General features: G+C 37.3%; 2 protein-coding genes across 2 annotated transcripts; both read left to right on the forward strand.

Moving 5' to 3' along the window:
- The first annotated feature begins 241 nt into the window (after positions 1 to 241).
- On the forward strand, positions 242 to 3516 carry sprtn (SprT-like N-terminal domain). Its single transcript, XM_020918410.2, has 5 exons — positions 242 to 824; positions 893 to 992; positions 1070 to 1198; positions 1635 to 1941; positions 2229 to 3516. Exons 1-5 carry the CDS (start codon positions 493 to 495, stop codon positions 3074 to 3076), a joined length of 1716 nt encoding a protein of 571 aa, XP_020774069.2. The 5' UTR covers positions 242 to 492; the 3' UTR covers positions 3077 to 3516.
- A 7303-nt stretch (positions 3517 to 10819) lies between these two features.
- On the forward strand, positions 10820 to 17622 carry fam89a (family with sequence similarity 89 member A). Its single transcript, XM_020919360.2, has 2 exons — positions 10820 to 11229; positions 13791 to 17622. The coding sequence occupies exons 1-2, from the start codon at positions 10981 to 10983 to the stop codon at positions 14070 to 14072; spliced, it is 531 nt and encodes a 176-aa protein (XP_020775019.1). The 5' UTR covers positions 10820 to 10980; the 3' UTR covers positions 14073 to 17622.
- The last annotated feature ends 550 nt before the right edge of the window (positions 17623 to 18172 follow it).

The following is an 18172-nucleotide window of genomic DNA, read 5'->3' on the forward strand; positions in this document are numbered from 1 at the left end:
ATTTTACTATTTACCTAAACGCTTCCATTACGGAGTCAACCATGTTTCAAACATAGTAGGGGGCTATCCAATGACAAAGATATTTCCACTATAAGGCTCTTATTCCTCAATATACAGCAAATAATTATGTGTACTAATTTATTATTTTCAAAACTTCAAAATGTACAAAACGGTGTAATTATGTTTTATAATTTATAGGGAATAGATTAACTATGTCGTCGCAATCTCCCTAAAAAATTCAAGTTTTGGTTTAGCCTAACACTGTGTTGTTGGCGCTAGCGCAGTGACGGCTAGTTCTAAAGATATGAAGCTTTTAATCAGTTTTATAATACAGTGTTATCTCTAGCGATTCTTTGTTCTAACCATGTAAAACAAAGACTGTAACTGGGAATGACTGTCTTTCTTTTTAGTTCGCGTTTTATTGAATAGCTGGTTCCCAAAGTAGTCTGATCGTTGCCCGCAGAGCTGCTTATATCAGTAGTTTCTTTTACCATGGACGCGGATTTGCTTCTTGCCATAAAGCTTCAGGAACAATTTGACAATGAATACCAGGCATCTTTATTTCCCTCCGATGGATTTGAAGACAATCCGTTCGAGCAAAGCAACAAGAAACGCAGAGTGGAGACAGCTGGAGGAGGTAGCGACGTTGTCCCCTACTGGAAGCCGAAAGCGCAGCCTGAGAGACCGCTGTCAATTGTGGACGAGTCCTGGGAAATGCTGGACCCAAATCCTGATGTTAGATCCATGTTCCTGGAGTTTAATGACATGTTCTTCTGGGGAAAGCTCAGTGGGGTGGAGGTGAAGTGGAGCCCAAGAATGACACTGTAAGAAACTATTACATTTGTACTAGTATCACTGAGCTGAATATAATGATGTGTTTTCTGTTTTTCAGGTGTGCAGGGGTGTGTTCCTATGAGGGGCGAGGTGGGCTGTGCTCCATCAGACTGAGTGAGCCTTTGTTAAAGTTGAGACCTAGGAAAGATTTGGTGGAGGTGAGTTATCTGTCAAGGGAGTCACAATATCCATGTAATAAATGTTTAAATGCCTCAATGTGGCTTTATGTCCACAGACACTGCTCCATGAGATGATCCATGCGTTGCTGTTTGTGACTCAAAACAACAGAGACAGAGATGGACATGGACCTGAGTTTTGTAAACATATGAATCGTATCAATCAGGCCAGTGGAACCAAGATCTCGGTATGCGTTAGGATACAATCCAGTATGATACACAATAAATGACTCATGATACAATAATATCACTTTAGTGACAATAATCAATATATTACACATGATATTCTGTAATATCATTATTATTTAAGAACTAATCACACTGTAACAGTAATATGATATGAAATACACCCTTATCTATTTTAATTATCAAAATAGTGAATATGTCAAATGTAATGCATAATAAACCATTTCCTTTCTCTAAACAAGTGACAAAATGGTAAATCAATACACCAGGCTGCAATATTGATACTGTATCTCCAGTTTTATTGTCATGATATATTGGTATTTTAGCACACCCCTATTTTCAATTTTAAACCACATTCATTTACTGCTTTCAATAACAAAATCATATAGAAAGGATATTTATGGAACTATTGGAATTACATTGCCATTCTTCTTTCAGATCTACCACACTTTCCATGATGAGGTCGATGTGTATCGGCAGCACTGGTGGCGTTGTGACGGTCCCTGTCAGAACCGTAAGCCTTACTTTGGTTATGTGAAGAGGGCCATGAACCGGGCTCCATCGCACCTGGACCCCTGGTGGGAGGACCACAGGAGGACATGTGGTGGTACCTACACGAAAGTGAAAGAGCCTGAAGGATATGGCAAAAAGAAGGGCAGTAAAAAGGATAAGACTTCTGCATCTGACAAACCAACTTCTATCTCAGGGAAGGAAAAGACTGAAAACAGCAAGCCCTCAACTTCAGGTGATATGGATTTACTGCATTTTGAATAGTGTAGTATTTTTCTGTATTCTCATAGTTGTAGAAAGTGAAGAACGTTGTAATGGAATCTCTCACAACTATGCCCTCTGCTGGTGGCTTTTGACATTACACACACACACACAACGTTAAGGCACAGTGACAAGTCAAATTTTACATATGCAGTTACGAATTAGCTTTAAAGTAACTGGATAATAACAAATTATTGCAATATACCCAATATTATAATTGGATATGTATTGTTTTTAACCAAATGTTCATCTTGCTCTCAGGTTCTCAGGACATAAGAAACATCATCCCATTCACTGGAAAAGGATTTCTTCTTGGAGGAAAGTCACAGCAATCTACATCTTCCTCTGCGTCTGTCCAACCACCAGCAACTGTCTCCTCTCCTCTAAAAACACTTACTACATCTCCTATTCAAATCTCCTCCCCTTCACCCATTCGCTCAGGATTGGAAACCAAAGCTACCTCAAGTGCCTTTCCTTCTGTCAGACCAATTCACAAACCTCCAACAAAGCGGTCTGTGAGTAACACTAAGGTTTTTGTAAACATCAATGGCTCCCCTGTTAGAATATCCAAGCCACTTAGCAGCAATACAGGCAATGATGGAGCAGAGAAGGTGCGACAAAGATCAATTGGAGATCTTTTTAATAAGTCAAATTCTAAAAGTTCAACATCTGTCCCAAATTTGACCCCATCCAAATCAACACCAAGCAAATCTATTCATTCGAAGTATCCTCCGGTCATTCCAACTAATAATAGCCCCGAGAAAGCAACACACTCCAAGTATTTTAATGAGGCTAACACTAATAGGTCTTCAACGGGTGGTCAGGGGTCAAAGAAGAGGTCATGGGAGGACAGCAGGAGCTCCGCCAGCATTTTCGACTACTTCCAAAAGACTATAGAAGGCAACTCAGTGGACTCGATAAGTGCAAATTCATCCAAGCCAAAAAGTGCAACAGTTACAACTTCAGCCCCTCCTCAAACCTCTATGGGACAAAATACTGCTACCTCTTCGTCCTCCTCTTCGTCAGCAGTGATGGTCAGCTGTCCCGTGTGTCTGGTAAAAGTTCAGGAGGCCAAGATCAATGAACATTTAGATTCTTGTCTCAGCTGAAATCTAAACACAAAGTTTGTGAAGAGTTGCAATAAAAAAGCAAGGTGTTCAGTTGTGTTTGCCTTAAAATAAGTTTTTTTCTCAAAAAGTGTGTTTCCAAAAGGGTTTTTCAGCAATGTTTTCCTTTAAAAGTGATATGATTCCATTCAGATTACACTGAAATTCGACATTTTATTCAAAAAGCATAAATATAATGAGCAAAATAATATATTCAATGTCAATACTACAAAACATTTTCCAGTATAGTTTTTTTTTAGATGTGGGTCAGTTAATTGTGCCTTGGACCACCAAAATGGCATTGTTTACAAAAATAAGAGATATACTTGAATTTTTCTGTTTGAATTGAATATTTTATGCATATACGTATTGTTCATAATCTTACCCATTGTTTTTAAATGTTCATTGTTTTAATAAAATGAAAAATATCTATAGCACTTGAACTTAAAGAAGATGCACAACTTTAACTCTCAGTTATTTTTCAGTTTTGTGCCCTCACTGGTTTGTTTGAATGACCTTGCAGTATAATATTGTGCAGTATCTCTTCCTCCTACAGAAGTACCTTTGGTGTACTCTGATCAGGACAGACTCGCTGACCTCTGTGGATCCCTGGAGTCTGGTTTCACACGCAGCACCACAGATTTGTGCTTTGAGCTTCAGAGTTATCATCAGTGATGGAAACAACACTTTGACAGTGGATTTAGTTATAGAATACTGACTGCATTAAAACATATTTTGTAACGCATTCTGATACAAGGTCCGATTAGAGTTTATTCTGAATACTTGGAATACTTTCACGTAGAGTTGCACATAAATTATAGTGTAAAGACGCAACATCAGCTTTAAATTAGTTTCACCGTTGGTACTGCATTTCCCAATACTTACTGGAGAAACTAAAATTACACGAGAATGCACAAGCAAGTATTTTTCTCACTGAGTATGTGCAGTTTGAAGCCTAAATTGTGTGATAAAGTGTCGCCATGCATTCCTTTGACTTAGAAAAGTAACTGTATTCTGAATAACATCAAAGGAAAGAGTATCTGTGAAATACAGTTAACCGAAATTAGGATTCTGAATGCATATTCTCGGTACATGTTTTCAGCTACTTCCAAACACTGTTCATCATGTAGTGCACACAGGTCAACCCCATGCCTTATGCTCATTCAATTAATAGCATTTTTTTCATCATGATAGTGTAATTAATTAAAATGTGTACATGTTTAGAAAAGTATACTGTATCAAGCAACTCAAAGGAGGCTCTACTATCAGAATTAGAGGAACACTGAAATTTTCCCTTATTCAAAGACTCCCAATACCACATGTGAGAAACTGCAGTGCCATTTATAGCAGTCACATGACATCTGAAGTGATAAAATTTACACCCAGAGTGAGAAACAATCATACAGTATGTTCATGCACACCAAAACCATACTTTCCTCCTCACTGTTAGTGGTAAAGCATAATTTTATTGAACTGAAAACTAATCTTGGCTTGTGTAATTTTGTATTTTGCTATGCCTACAGACCACGCACTTCCACCGCAAAGCCTGACTCATCCTGCACATTCCAAACATGGGGGAGCAGCCTGGAGACTGATGGTGGGCGGGGTCAGACCAGAGGGTGGAGGTCAGGGGTCACTGTGGAACGAGACCAGCTGCTGTTGGGGACACACCCCTCCTGTCACCGCCGGACGTGTGGCTGGACAGGAGCCAGTGGTACTGACAAAGCATTACAACACTGCAACCCATGACTATCAGGAGGATGTGATGCAAGCAGTATTAGTATACACAATAAACTATTGGCACTGGGGTGACAGCAGCTCAGTTGGTAGAGTGATCCAAAGGTTCATGGTCGAATCCTGCTCTTGGCAAAGACCTCACTGGCAGGTCATCTCCAGCTCCCACAGATAAATGCTGTCGTTGTGTCCTTCGGCAAGACACTTAATCCACTTCACGCTTAGTGTCTGCGTACACTGGTTTATGAATGTGTGTGTGAAAGGGTGAGTGGTTCCTTGATGTAAAATGCTTATGATGATCAATGGATGAGTGAGGTGATTAGCCATCCTCAGAGCATCCTGGACTCCCTGTACTCAAGACAGAGGATGTCCCAGAGTATTAAACTCTAGATCTAGAATGATCTAGAACAAACTGTTTTAAAAGGAGCTTTGTTCCAGCTGCTATCATACTTATGAATAAATTGTAATCTATTTATCTATCAATTTTAGTATGTTTGTTTTGGAAAAATCTTGTGTTTTTATATATTTAAAATTTATTGTGATTTTAGCCAAGCGTGATGGATGAATTTAACTAATTGTTTATGGAATAAACCTTTCTGCTCTGGAGCACTGTAACACTTTATTTTGTAATTGTGTTTTTATACGTGTTTATTGTGCATAATGTGGATGAATGATGAAATGTGAAATGTGGGACATGCCTCTCGAATCTGCAAAACAAATTTACCCACAGGTACAAATAAAGAAACCTAACCTAACCTAGCGTTGAGTGCCTTGAAGGTAGAAAAGCACTATAAATATGTGACTGTTTTACCACTTTTTAAAATGTTTTAATCATGCAGTAAATATACAGCTTACTGACAGTAAACACATTATATTGTACAATTCTGCAGGGTGTTCCTGTTCTCTGCTACAGTTCTTAGAAGTAGAAGAATGAACACATTTAAGGACAAGAATGAACATTGTATTTATTGAAATGCTTTGACCATAGTCAGTACAGTAATGCATTATAATATATTAGCTTAGTATACAAATTCAACTTTATAATTATTCAACATTTAATCAAATAATAAAATGGGTAGCTTTTGTTAGCTATTTGCAGAAGCTATGGCAAGCTACCAATGCCATAGGTTGACTCAGGAGTACTTTATAGGCCTACTGAATATATAAGAAATGTATTTAGTATTAGTCACATATTGATTTGGTCTAGGTTAGAAGTGGGCTGCATTCATACTTGTGCTTGTTTGGTGCTCTTTGATCCTGCACCTGCATGGTTTTGTTTTAATGTAGACTTATTCTGGTCCTGTTCTAGTCCTGTTCAGTTCTCGTTCTGGTTTTAGCTCCAGTTTAGTCCTAACACACTCTTGGATTGCTATAGAATTCACATGGTACATTTAGATACAGTTCTACTAATGTAAGTGAGCAGATGCGAGCATGTCCTCTTAGCCTTTCTGTGGGGGTGTGTGGACATAAATCATTGCTAACCCTGGGCCTAACCCTGACATTCACCTACGGAGCATTTTTAACTCTGGAGCGTGCAGGAAAAGTGTGAGTGCAGCAGCTGTTCTCAGGGTCTCTGCTCCTTCCTGACCTCACCAGCGGAAACTGACCACATCCATTGAGCCTCTTCCTCTGACCCACAGGATTTGTTTACTTCCTACTGTATATCATTGTATCTCTATCGTAGTATAAAACAGTGATTTCGCTTCATGATAAAAAGTGCAATTGCATTTAGGGGTTGGCAGGTTATCACATGGAAATCAAATTGTGAAAGTTGTTTAAAGATGGAAGAAAACTAGATCATAAGGTTACAGGGTACAGATTGTAAAATTATTCACAAAAGTCCAGACATATCAGTTCAAAATTTTCTCATACTTAAATCTCAACTTTTACATTTACTGACACACATTTCTGTTGGATTGACCTAATATTGTTACTCCCAAAAAAATATTGAGATATACAGTTTTGTCAATATCAACCAACACTGTGCAATTTTTTGTTATTTTGTGCAGTTTCTTTTTATGTGTTTATCTATATCAATCATTCTATGTATTTGTTATTCAGGCCTGTAAATAAATGAGAAGTGCATGATACTACTATAATTACCAATGAAAAATTATGTTCAAATATTAAATAACAAAACAAATGTATGGTATCTTGGAAATCTGATTAAGAATTCAACTGTATCAAGCAAGAACACACAGGATGTTTTTATCTTTATATTAGCCCGACTTTTCCAAATTACCGTTGTGTTAAGGCAGATTTGGCAATGGCCTCCTGCTGTTATCCCCCCAGGAAGCACATCATACGACTAATCTTTTGATCTCCACGGACAAACACACACAGGGATTTGTTTTTTGTTGTTTTGTTGACAAGATTTGAGCTGTGCAAGGTTGAACAAGTGACTGATCTGGCTAATTATTGTTTCATTCTGTTATTTATTTGTTGCAGCTCATGCATTTTAATGATACTGTCTGGTTAAGAATGGTTTACTGGGATCATCCAGCATTATTACCTCCGCCAAGGAGGTTATGTTTTTGCCGGCATTTGTCTGTTTGTTTGTTTGTTTGTTTGTTTGTCTGTTAGCAACATAACTCAAAAAGTTATGGACCAATTTTGATGAAATTTTCAGGATTTGTTGGAAATGTGAAAAGGAAGAACTGATTTCATTTTGGGGGTGATCCGGAAGAAATCCTGGATTCTGGATCACTTTGAAATTTTAGTTAACATTGTGGTAAATGGGGCCAAAAATTTAGTTTCTCAATATCTCGGTTAATTATTGACCAAACCTCATGAAATTTGACTCAGGGATGGACAATGGGATCCTCTTTCATATTCCAAAGGCTGATCCGGATCTGATCCAGAAGACTGATTTTATCGCAATTTATATAAAAAATGGGGGTAGTCCTTGGCGGAGGTCTGCGCTCTCTGAGTGCTTTTCTAGTTGTTATTGAGTCAGTAGGAATGTATCCAAATCTCTTGGTACGATGATCACGATATGCATCTCACGGTACGATATTAATTGCAATATTTTGGAGAGGCTAATATAATTGTAGATAGAACACTTTTTTTGCTTTTATAATACCTTGACAAGATTTTGATGTGAATTATTTACTGTCAATCTCAAGAATTCAAGTAAAAAAAACATATTTCTTCATGTTGTTTGCACTAAAATGAATCATGGGATATGTACTTTCCAATGTTCATAACGTGTTGCTATTCTAAAACAATGCATTTAAGCAAAGAAACTTGTAATTTGATATACTGTGACAGCTCATGATATTATTGTGAGACTTTTGACGATAGGATATCACAATATTTTGGTTATTGTTACGTCCCTATGAGTCAGTTGGATTAAGTAGTTTTAATATTATCATTTATTGCAGTGTGTTATTGTGACTTACTTAATAATCTATATGTTATTTGATATATTTTCTGACACAAGTTGTTTTTTTCAAAAGTGATACATTTTAAATAGTGACATTATTATGACAAACTATCCTTTATATATCTCATATCAGTGCAGTATTAAATCCAGTTAAGAATAGGCTTATATAGCTCTAGGCACGGTCCATCTGTCCCCTGTGTATGTGTATGTGTTTGTGTATGCTTGTGTGTGGTATAACTCTTCTCTTGTTTCGGAGCGTGTGTGCGTCTTTTGTGTGCTCATTTCAAGGTTATTGTTGTGTTATTGTTGTGACGGCTCCGCAGACTGGGGGCGGGAAGTGGAGCCTCCATCTGTCCTTTATATGTCCCAAACCTATTGTCCTCCAGGGTACAAAAACTGCCCTGACCTCATCGCGCAGTCTGTGAGACCAGTCATAGTAATATGGTCTGACATTGGACACAATCGCTGTGGTCTTTTTGGTTTTCTATTGTATATTGTCTTCAGAACTATAAGATACAGTAAGAGGGCAGGGATTTGTGTTTGCAATAATGGTGCAAAAATGTGTCACATCACATTTTCAAGTTAAATAAGGACTCAAAATAGACTTTCAAATATATGAAACCTCATTTACTTAAACCTGTCTATATAGTAAGTATGTTTTCCCAGTTATCCTTGTATTGTTTTGTCTTTGCAATGTTTTGATTTGGTAGTTATCTGTACATGAATAGAGTTACGTGTATGTATTTCTAGTTCTGCACTATTAATTTCATGTAACACAGCAAGGGAAATAATGGTACTATAATGTTTGTAGTAGTACAGCTAAAATAGAGCAGTACTTTTTGCACATTTAATCATCTGTAGAGAAACTTGCAGCTTTTTCTCAATTTCCTCTCTCATGTCTTGCCAAAAAGCCTGCAGTTCAGTCCCAGAAAATATGTGTTGGTTTTGCAGTCGACCCACATTCGCTCCAACATAAATCACCGTGGAATCCCTATTACTTTTATCTTCCCGTAAGAAAGACTCAGTATTTCTTCAGCCTCCCAACTCCCACCTCACTGTTTATATTTGATTATGGCTTGCATTTCTCTTTTCCTCTGAGGGATTTTTGACATATCAGCTGCTAACAGTCTCCAGATGTGCAAAACTGCCTACAGTACAGAGAATTATATGGTTACTCAAGATAATTAAAGTTTGTGAAAGCACTTTAAGCCATTTTAAATTGCAGATATAATTGGCCGGTGTTGTATTTACTATGTTTTGAGTAGATCCCTATAGTTTTGTTAGATTGGGCCACACGAACTAGATGAAGATCAGTCAGATATGGTCACTCAAACTTGGTGGCAGGGAGTCGCCCACATGAGCCACCGTGTTAAATGGACAGGAAGAGGATTTTACTATTCAGACAGAGTCCAAAACTGTCAAATATGCAGCAGCGCACAGGAAGTTGAAGCTTTACCTTTCAAAATAAAGGCTTTGGAAGATACTGTTAATCTGCTGTAGAATTCATTTGTCAGAATGTTAAAAAATAAATAAATAAATAAATAAAAATACACTGGGACACATGCAGTTCAGGTGAAATTTGAATCTATCATCCTCTGATTTTTTTATTTTATTTTTATTTTTTTTGTGTGTGTGTCGTGATTTCAATGCATTGTTCTTTTTGTACTTTGGGATACTTTCTCAGTTAAATATACTCTATCGATAACCAATGTCCTAATGAACCAGTAAGAGGATCTCAAATTACTTATTATTATTATTATCAAATATTTTATTCAAAGCACCACCTTTCACTACTGTATTGGGCCAGAGATGGACAATTATTTTATTTCCATGGGGCCACAGAAACTGAAAATATTGTGGAGAGCCAGGCCAAAATGCTTAACTCAATTCTGCATAATATTAACTGTATTTCTTTATTAAAAAAAAAAAAAAAAAAAAAAGCAGTAAATTGAATTGTTTTGACAAGCTGGGAAGACTGGAAAGAGTTTATGTTACAACTAAACAATGAAAAAAAAATGTCATTAAAAAAATAAAACACACACACACAAAAACTAAAACTTTGAAATAAAAGCAATGCAACCTTAGTCCATTGTAAAACTTAGTCCAAGATAAAATTATAAAATATGTTTATTTTGCAATTCCAAATCATCTTAAATGGGCTGGTCAGAGTCAACCAAAGCACTGTATGTGGTAGGGAGCTATACAATATCCAAGTCTGAGTATACTTTTTCAATTAAATATACTCTATAAATAACCAATGTCCTTATGAACCAGTAAGAGGATCTCAAATTAATTTATATTACCAAATATTTTATTCAAAGCCCCATCTTACACTAGTATATTGGACAATAACTTGCCATGTTGCTGTTTATTAATCTTGTCCATTGCAATACACTTCTCATGTTCAAGTATTTAAGCTATCATAATATACAGGAAAAGACAAAATATCTGTCAGAAGAATGCAATTATCTTTCATGTGAGCTGTATACTTTATAAGGTGCTTTTTGTTTGTATCTGAAAATCTGCAATTAAAAAAATAATAATAAAAACTGCAATAATCTTTTGAGTGCTTTTATTGTGACAGTCCAGGCGGTTTCTCTCGCCTTACTCCTCCTGACTTGACTTTGCTTTGCTGTGCCTCAGGCTCAGCCCCGGACAAAACCACGATTGGTGCTTTGGTCTCCGGAGTGGCAGTCTGTTGTCCACCTCCTGCGCTGTTAACCTTTATAAACGAGCGGATCGGAGGAAAATCTCAGTCATTTCAAAGGTGTAGTCAAAACCGGGGACAATGAATGGTAAGTCCACTAACGGGACGCTGGGGGGAATGGCCTGTATCGAGGGTCTACCGCCGCTGCCCAAGAGCCTGAGCGGGCTACTCAACTCCAGCGGCGGCTCCTGGAGAGAAATGGAGAGGATGTATGTGAAGAAAACCATGATCCAAGACGACCTGAGCCGAGGGAGGAACAACGGAGACAGCCTGCTCGCACACAAGCCGGCGAACCTGGACGCAGCCCTGGCTCTGCTGCGTAAAGAGATGGTAATGTTACAGGCTTTTTATGCATGTGTGCAGGGAAAGTGCCGCACGCCTGGAGCAATCTAATCCCTCATAGTCAGACTCCCTTTAGGTGCATATTCAGTTTCACGTTCGCTTGCTCTAGGACACCATCTATGTCCCTCACATCCAATATTACACATTCTGAAATATTAAAGGTCTGCATTATGCCTTATTTTTACATTGGCTACTTATTTGTATACCATATGTACACCCATCAATAGGGTGATCAGACGTCCCTATTTACCCGGGACAGTCCCAATTTTGATCCCCGTGTCCCCTCTCCCAGTAGATTTATCCAAAACCATTGATCTGTCTCAGTTTCATATAAGAAATGCCCCAGGTGTCCGTATTTTTGACCAATCTGATCCCTGCCAACAGTATAGAGAGGCATAAATTGCTATTTGTTTAGGTAAAGTACAGAAAAGCTGCTTATAAATGACCAAAACGCAAAGAAATGTTAATCATGAAATAGTCTCTGCATAATAATTTTCTTGAATTACACACTCGTTTCACAGTTTTATTATTACCAACTACCAAAAAAGCAGGGATGTCCCAGTTTTTTTTTTGCTTTAAAATTCTGGTCACTCTACCCATCAGCCCAGTAGACTACCTGGTTTTCTTGTTCTGTTTTGTAACATTGTTAAGAACATATTATTATTACCTCATTAATAAAAAATGTTTTGATAAAGTGGCAGGTTGACATTTGTGATCCAAGTATGTAGTGCAGAAAAAATCTAATGCTGGAGTTTTTTCTTAAACTCTTTCAAATCAATATGAATCCTCTAAATGTGAACTTTTAGATAGTTGAAGTATTTTTACTACTTACTTACTACTTTCTACTCATTACCCTGAATCAAATAAAGACAATATAACATTACATAAAACTACAGGAAGCCACTGTATTTAAATCATTTGGTGATTTTATGGCTTTACTCAAAGACAATTCTTCCACATTGCCCCTTTGATCATAGTAAGATCAGTCTGTTTGTTAAGTGGTTGTTTTCAGGCCTTTGTTATTGGGTTTTAGTATAGGAACCACTCCCGCTCTGTGAGGTTTCCCAAAATCAAGTTAAACAAAATACCCAGCTAATTTGTTTAAGCAGCTAAACGTTTAAACCTCTGGCTTTGTTGCAGGCTTTTGCTATTACTTCTTGGTGACTTTTCTCAGGTTGAGATAAACAGCTACTATCTAAGAGTAGTAGATTTTGTGAGCTAATGCATTATTGTGAGATGGATTCCCTAATCCAATCTCATTTAAATTTCTGACATTAATGTAAAATTAAGGGCCACTTTTCTCAGCTCTCTGTCCGCTCCGTCTATTTTTGGTCGATTTTGTTTTCAGACATTGTGGTGTGGCTGGAGGGGCACTGACTTCACTGAGTGTCCACTGTGATTTGTTTGGGACAATGCAGTGATCGGCTGCAGATAGCGCCCTGTCAGCTGAGTCGTATTCAGAACAATGACCCCTTTAATTTGACTTTTCCCTCTCCTTTTGTTCTGCTGTGTAATGACAGGGCTGGCTTTGTGACAACTCAAAATTACAAAAACACTGAATGTGAAGGAATGTGTGGATTTGTTTACATTTGGTTTGAACTTAGTGCTTAGGACAATGAACTTTCAAAGCATGAAACCATTCCCACATTAGAGGATTTTAATGTAGGCGTTGCAGGTTTGTATAAATCTATCTCTTTTGTCCATATTGTTTCACCAAAGACAATCTTAATTCCACCTGTTTGGCTTCACCTTTAGTCTTTGTGATAATTCAAAAGAGACAACTAAGTAATGGGGCCACTTTCTTTGTCTGGCCCTAAAACATCCTGTTCTGAATCTGGACCAAATCTAAACAACAGCAATCATGCATGACACCATCATTGTATTACTTACTTGTTTTTTTATTAAAACAAATAAAAATGTCTTGTATTAATTTTCTGAACACAATACAGGCTTTTCATCATAAACAGCCCTCCCCACAAATTAGTCACATTCTTTTTCCAAAGTTTGAACTCCAGACCACATACTTTTACTGACCGAGAATTGGCTGTCGATTAGGGTTGTGCAAGAATATTGAAATATCGATATAGCGTAATGTGATGATACAGTATCAGTATCGTGGGCTGCTGTATTGATATATCGCCAAGAGTATTTTTTGGTATATTTTACTAAAATATTTTGTTACAGAGCTGCAGTTTTGTTGCTTGTTTAGACATTTTCACAGTTTTGATGATTAAAATTGATGTTTCATATTCACTTTGCACAAGAAGTAGTTTTAGTATCACAGTCATGATTTAGCCTTTATTTTTTGAATCGTAAGATTACTGTATCAAGATATGTATCGTATCGTGGCCTGTGTATCGAGTTATGTATTGTATCAGCAACTTCTGAATGATACCCTGCCCTCCTGTCGATCTCTCAATTAAAACACCAGAGCGTCTCACTGACAGTTAGAAATTACTGAACTGGACTCTTGATCAAAATTATATTGTTTGAGCATCCCTCCTATCTTGGTCTAATTCTGATCTGGTCTTGATTCTGGTCTTCTGTAGGTGGGCTTGCGTCAGCAGGACATGTCCCTCTTGTGCCAGCTCTGGTCCCTGCACGAGTCCATCCAGGAGTACAAGGGCAGCTGCCAGGACCTGAGCGCCGCATCCAGCCTGAGTATGATGGAAAACGGGTACTTCGACGAGGACGACGAGTTTTACCCTGAACCGGGAGCCACGCCCACGGGGGACCAGCCCGACGAGGGGGGTATCGGGGGCACGACCACAGAGAAAAATGGGAGCGTCAGCAAAGATGACAGCTGGGACTCCTTTCACGTCACCATCTGAGGCCTCTACACACTGTTTATGGATGTACGTTGTGTGGCAAATTTGGGATAATTTTGCTCGCATGGATAGGTGGACTTCTCAGGTTGAAATTGCAATGATGCAATTTCTCAACCACAATTGGAGCAAAATGAACTTAAAGACTCCGATGTGCTCAATTTGGCTATATATATATCAATCTTTTTATAATTGTTGCTGCTTTCTTATCCAGTAGCAACAACAACGGAGCAGAACTTTTATACATATAATTCTATGAACAAAGTTTTATTATTTATTGCATATATTAAATATCAGATACTTACTTTTACCCTCTTTCCAAGTTTCGACTGTGACCTGATCACAGTCAAGTCAGTAAGAAGAAATGTATGTCTGTATGGACTCTACCTTATGGGAATATTGCTTAAGATAATTCCATAAACTCTGGACCAAGGCTAAAGTAGACAGAGAGGTCACACAATTTCTCAAAGCATAAACAGATCAGTTACATTGATGCTGGTATATAGTAGTGCTTCTATACCACTCTTTGAAGATCTCTTGGAGTGTGTTTGCCATGTTTCCTGTCAAATCCATATGTTAGCTGAACGTGTACTGTTGCGTAACTCTAAATGGTTTCTAGTGCTTTGAAACTAATTATGTCCACAGAAGGTACTACATCAAACTATTTCTAAAGCCTTGGTCCAGTCCTGCTTCTTGAAATTCTGCATATTTGTGTACTACTAACGTGAACACTTTTTAGGATAAACCTTTTGCCTTCTTAAAACACCCTGCTCTAAAATGTGAAATGTTTAAAATGCTGGAGTAATGACTTGTCCGAAACCACCAAGTCTAATGCAGCTTCATATAATTGTCTTTTGGAGACTGTTATGTCTGTCTGCCTATAACAGTGTGCTTTGTATGGGCAACAGTTGTAGTCTTATTACAGGTCTGTCGCAAGTCTTACATTTTACCTAGCATTTATTGTGCTCACGCTAAGCTAATCACCAGGGTCTAAAAATGTGGCAACAGAAGTGCGCAAAGTATAATCAAGTTTTGCTCAGCCTTTTAACACTGTAGTGACTGCTGCAAACATGAAAATGTGTTTGTTTATATTTCCTTGATACAAAAATTTTACTTTACAAAACTAAAATAATGGACATAATAATGGAAAATATATGTACAAAAATATTTTACAGTCACACACATTATAATGAAACTATGTAGATTACCTAATGGGTACCAATAGCTTGGAATTTAGCTTTCAATAGCTGTAATAAGAAATATTTCATGCTTTTGCCAGCAAGCCCTGTTTGTTACAAGGGTGACGTTAACCCTGTAGACAGAGTACACAAACCAAAGAGGTCCCAGCAGATAAAGTTTGGTTTAATAGGGTAAAATACTTCCTGCTTTATTAGTCATATCTTATGCATAGAAGAATGTGGTTGTAGTTAAATTTTTCAGAAATATATTGTCTGGGTAACTTCCTTAAGCCAACACTGAAACTTCATCATCATCAAAAAATATATAAATATCAGTTTTGTGGTATAGTTAAAAGTTCAGTTCCTTGTTGAATTCCACAGCTATAACCAGAAAAATATTATGACCCCCTGTTGTTCTAAACCAACACTGGTCTGACCCAGACATCAAATTACCAATTGTTCTACCTATCTTAGTGTCATATCTCCATTTAGATTGTGTACTGAATGTTAGTGCTTTAAAGAACCACTCATCTATTATTACTGTTTGTATATGGCACTTGAATGCAACACAGTCACGAAATGTCAACAATAGCTTCTCTGCGCAGTGCTGCTAATCTGAAGCTAAGAGCACACACGACTATCAGATCAATGCCAGTAAATACAGATGTACTATTAGTGCCTTGGCTAAGTGGCGGACACAGACCTGCCGCTCGCCACTCAAAAGAAATCAACATCAGCGTAAGCAGTAGGATTTGAAAGTTTTTGCAAACCCGGTTTGGTAAGCAATGTCACTAGTAGCAAAATCGCAAATCTTTCTGACCGTTTCAATACAATTCATGCCTACACGCAACATATCCACTGTGTAGCAATCCAAAAGCAGCCTTAAAGTGTGATGATGTGTGCACTCCTCACTTGTATGTGGCTGTTGTGTTTAAATATTTGAATTAAAACTACCTGAGTCCATTGTTCTAAAACACCACTTAAATCCAGCACAAGAGAAAGAGCTTTTTTAACACCAGCAAGTGTTCCTAATACTTTTGCAGTGTGTTGTAAACAAGTCCCTGTAACAATGCAATATGTATGACAAAGTGTAAAGTAAAGTACATATTTTGGACACTGAGTTCATAGGATACGCCAATAAATATCCACCGATCTGGCATAGATAGTAGACTGGTCTAATGGAGAATAAAAGGTGCACTATGTAAGTTTTCTTATGGAAGGACTGCTGCCCGCTTGGCTCCAAGGAGAGGCTATTGCTTTGTCTGGAGTATCTTTCTTTGTTTTTGTTTTTGCTAGAAATACCTTGAACAGCTTGCATTCTGACTGAGACTGCAGTAGCCTGTCCACATATCTGACCTGTAACTTGTGAGGTGTTCTTATCCATGGACATGCTCCCATACTGCAGAACATTCAATGCAAATAAGAATCATTTCTGTGTAGGTGACGTATCCTCCACAAGAAAGTTAACATAGCACATCTTTTAAACTCTAATTCACCAAATGGACATGGACATATGCTTAAAAACCTCTAATTCTAGGGAAAATTTTGGTGAATGAACTTTTATAGCTGTTGTTAAATTGACACTTTGTGAAATAATTACATGCTGCATTGTATTTGTCCCATTTTATATGATTGTTGGATGTTTCATTGGTGATGCCTCCTCAGGGTAAAACTAGTGGCAGTGATGTAAAGTGATTTTGTGGTTGATATTGTATGAACAGTGGTAACATGATATTGGTGCTGTATTCATTTGCATGGGTTCTTGGGATGGGTGAATATTGTTTTCACGTGGTCCATTATGGCAAACCCTTGATAATCTGATAATCTAAGAGCACAAATTTGTAGCGCCATGTTTTGTGTGTAGCCCAAACACAATGCAACCATACTATAACTGGATGTATAAAAGATGATTGTTACATTTTGGTATTGTAAGAAGTGACTTTTACACCAATTTGGTATAATGTTACGAACAATGTAGTCTTTTTTTCAAGTCTTTGCCTATCAAATGATCAACTCAAATGGAGAATTGTTACATAGTTATGCCAGATTGGTGTATGTTGAGAATGAAGTGGTCAAGTGGTCCACAAAGTTTAAAACAAATAGTGTTTCTTCCATTAATGTATGCATTTAAAAGAGCCTTATTAAAATATTATAAAAATGGCCACTGTTTCTATACAAATACATGTAGAATTGTCCATTCAAATGTTCTCTTAATTACAAACCACAGTGAAAAGTGTTCAGTGTTGATCCAAGTGACTGTGAAAATGAGAAGGCTGTGTGCGTTTGTGGTTCAACTTTGACCTACTACTGTTTACTAGGACTATGTAAAGTCTCTGCTATCTATATATATCGTTTATTAAACTGATAATGTACTTTGACGATTTTGTGGTGTGTTTGTTTTTTGTTTTATTTTTTTCAATTCAGGACTTCCTAATGATATCCAGTTCAAAAAGGAATATCTACAGAATATTGATTTGACAAATTCAGAACAATTTATGGATTTCTGTCACTTGATAATCTACCTTGAAAAAGAAATACACTTACATGCACCGATCTAACTTTGTCAGTTCCGATACCAATTTTGATACTAAAGCTTTAAGTGTCTGCTGATCTCCAATATTGGCCGATACCAGAGCAGAGACTGAAAACAGGATTTATTTCCTTCAAACTAAAAATAAGACAGAGGCAATCAAAATGTGTGTAGCTGTTATTTATCTATGAAGTGAGACTTCCTGGGCCGACTACGACAAGTAAATACTCACATAAATATTCGTACCAACAAAATTTTCCATATTGGCGGCAATATCAGATACCAGTATGGGATCCCTAGTAATATAGGTCAGTTTTATAAAAGTACAAAAGTGATTAATAACAAAAAAATTTTAAAAAAAAGTATGGATTGTAGACATTGCTTGTACACTCCTGATT

The sequence above is a fragment of the Boleophthalmus pectinirostris genome, unplaced genomic scaffold (genome assembly GCF_026225935.1).
Source record: "Boleophthalmus pectinirostris isolate CB_2022bp ecotype Guang Dong unplaced genomic scaffold, ASM2622593v1 HiC_scaffold_13, whole genome shotgun sequence".
Taxonomy (NCBI): Eukaryota; Metazoa; Chordata; class Actinopteri; order Gobiiformes; family Gobiidae; genus Boleophthalmus; species Boleophthalmus pectinirostris.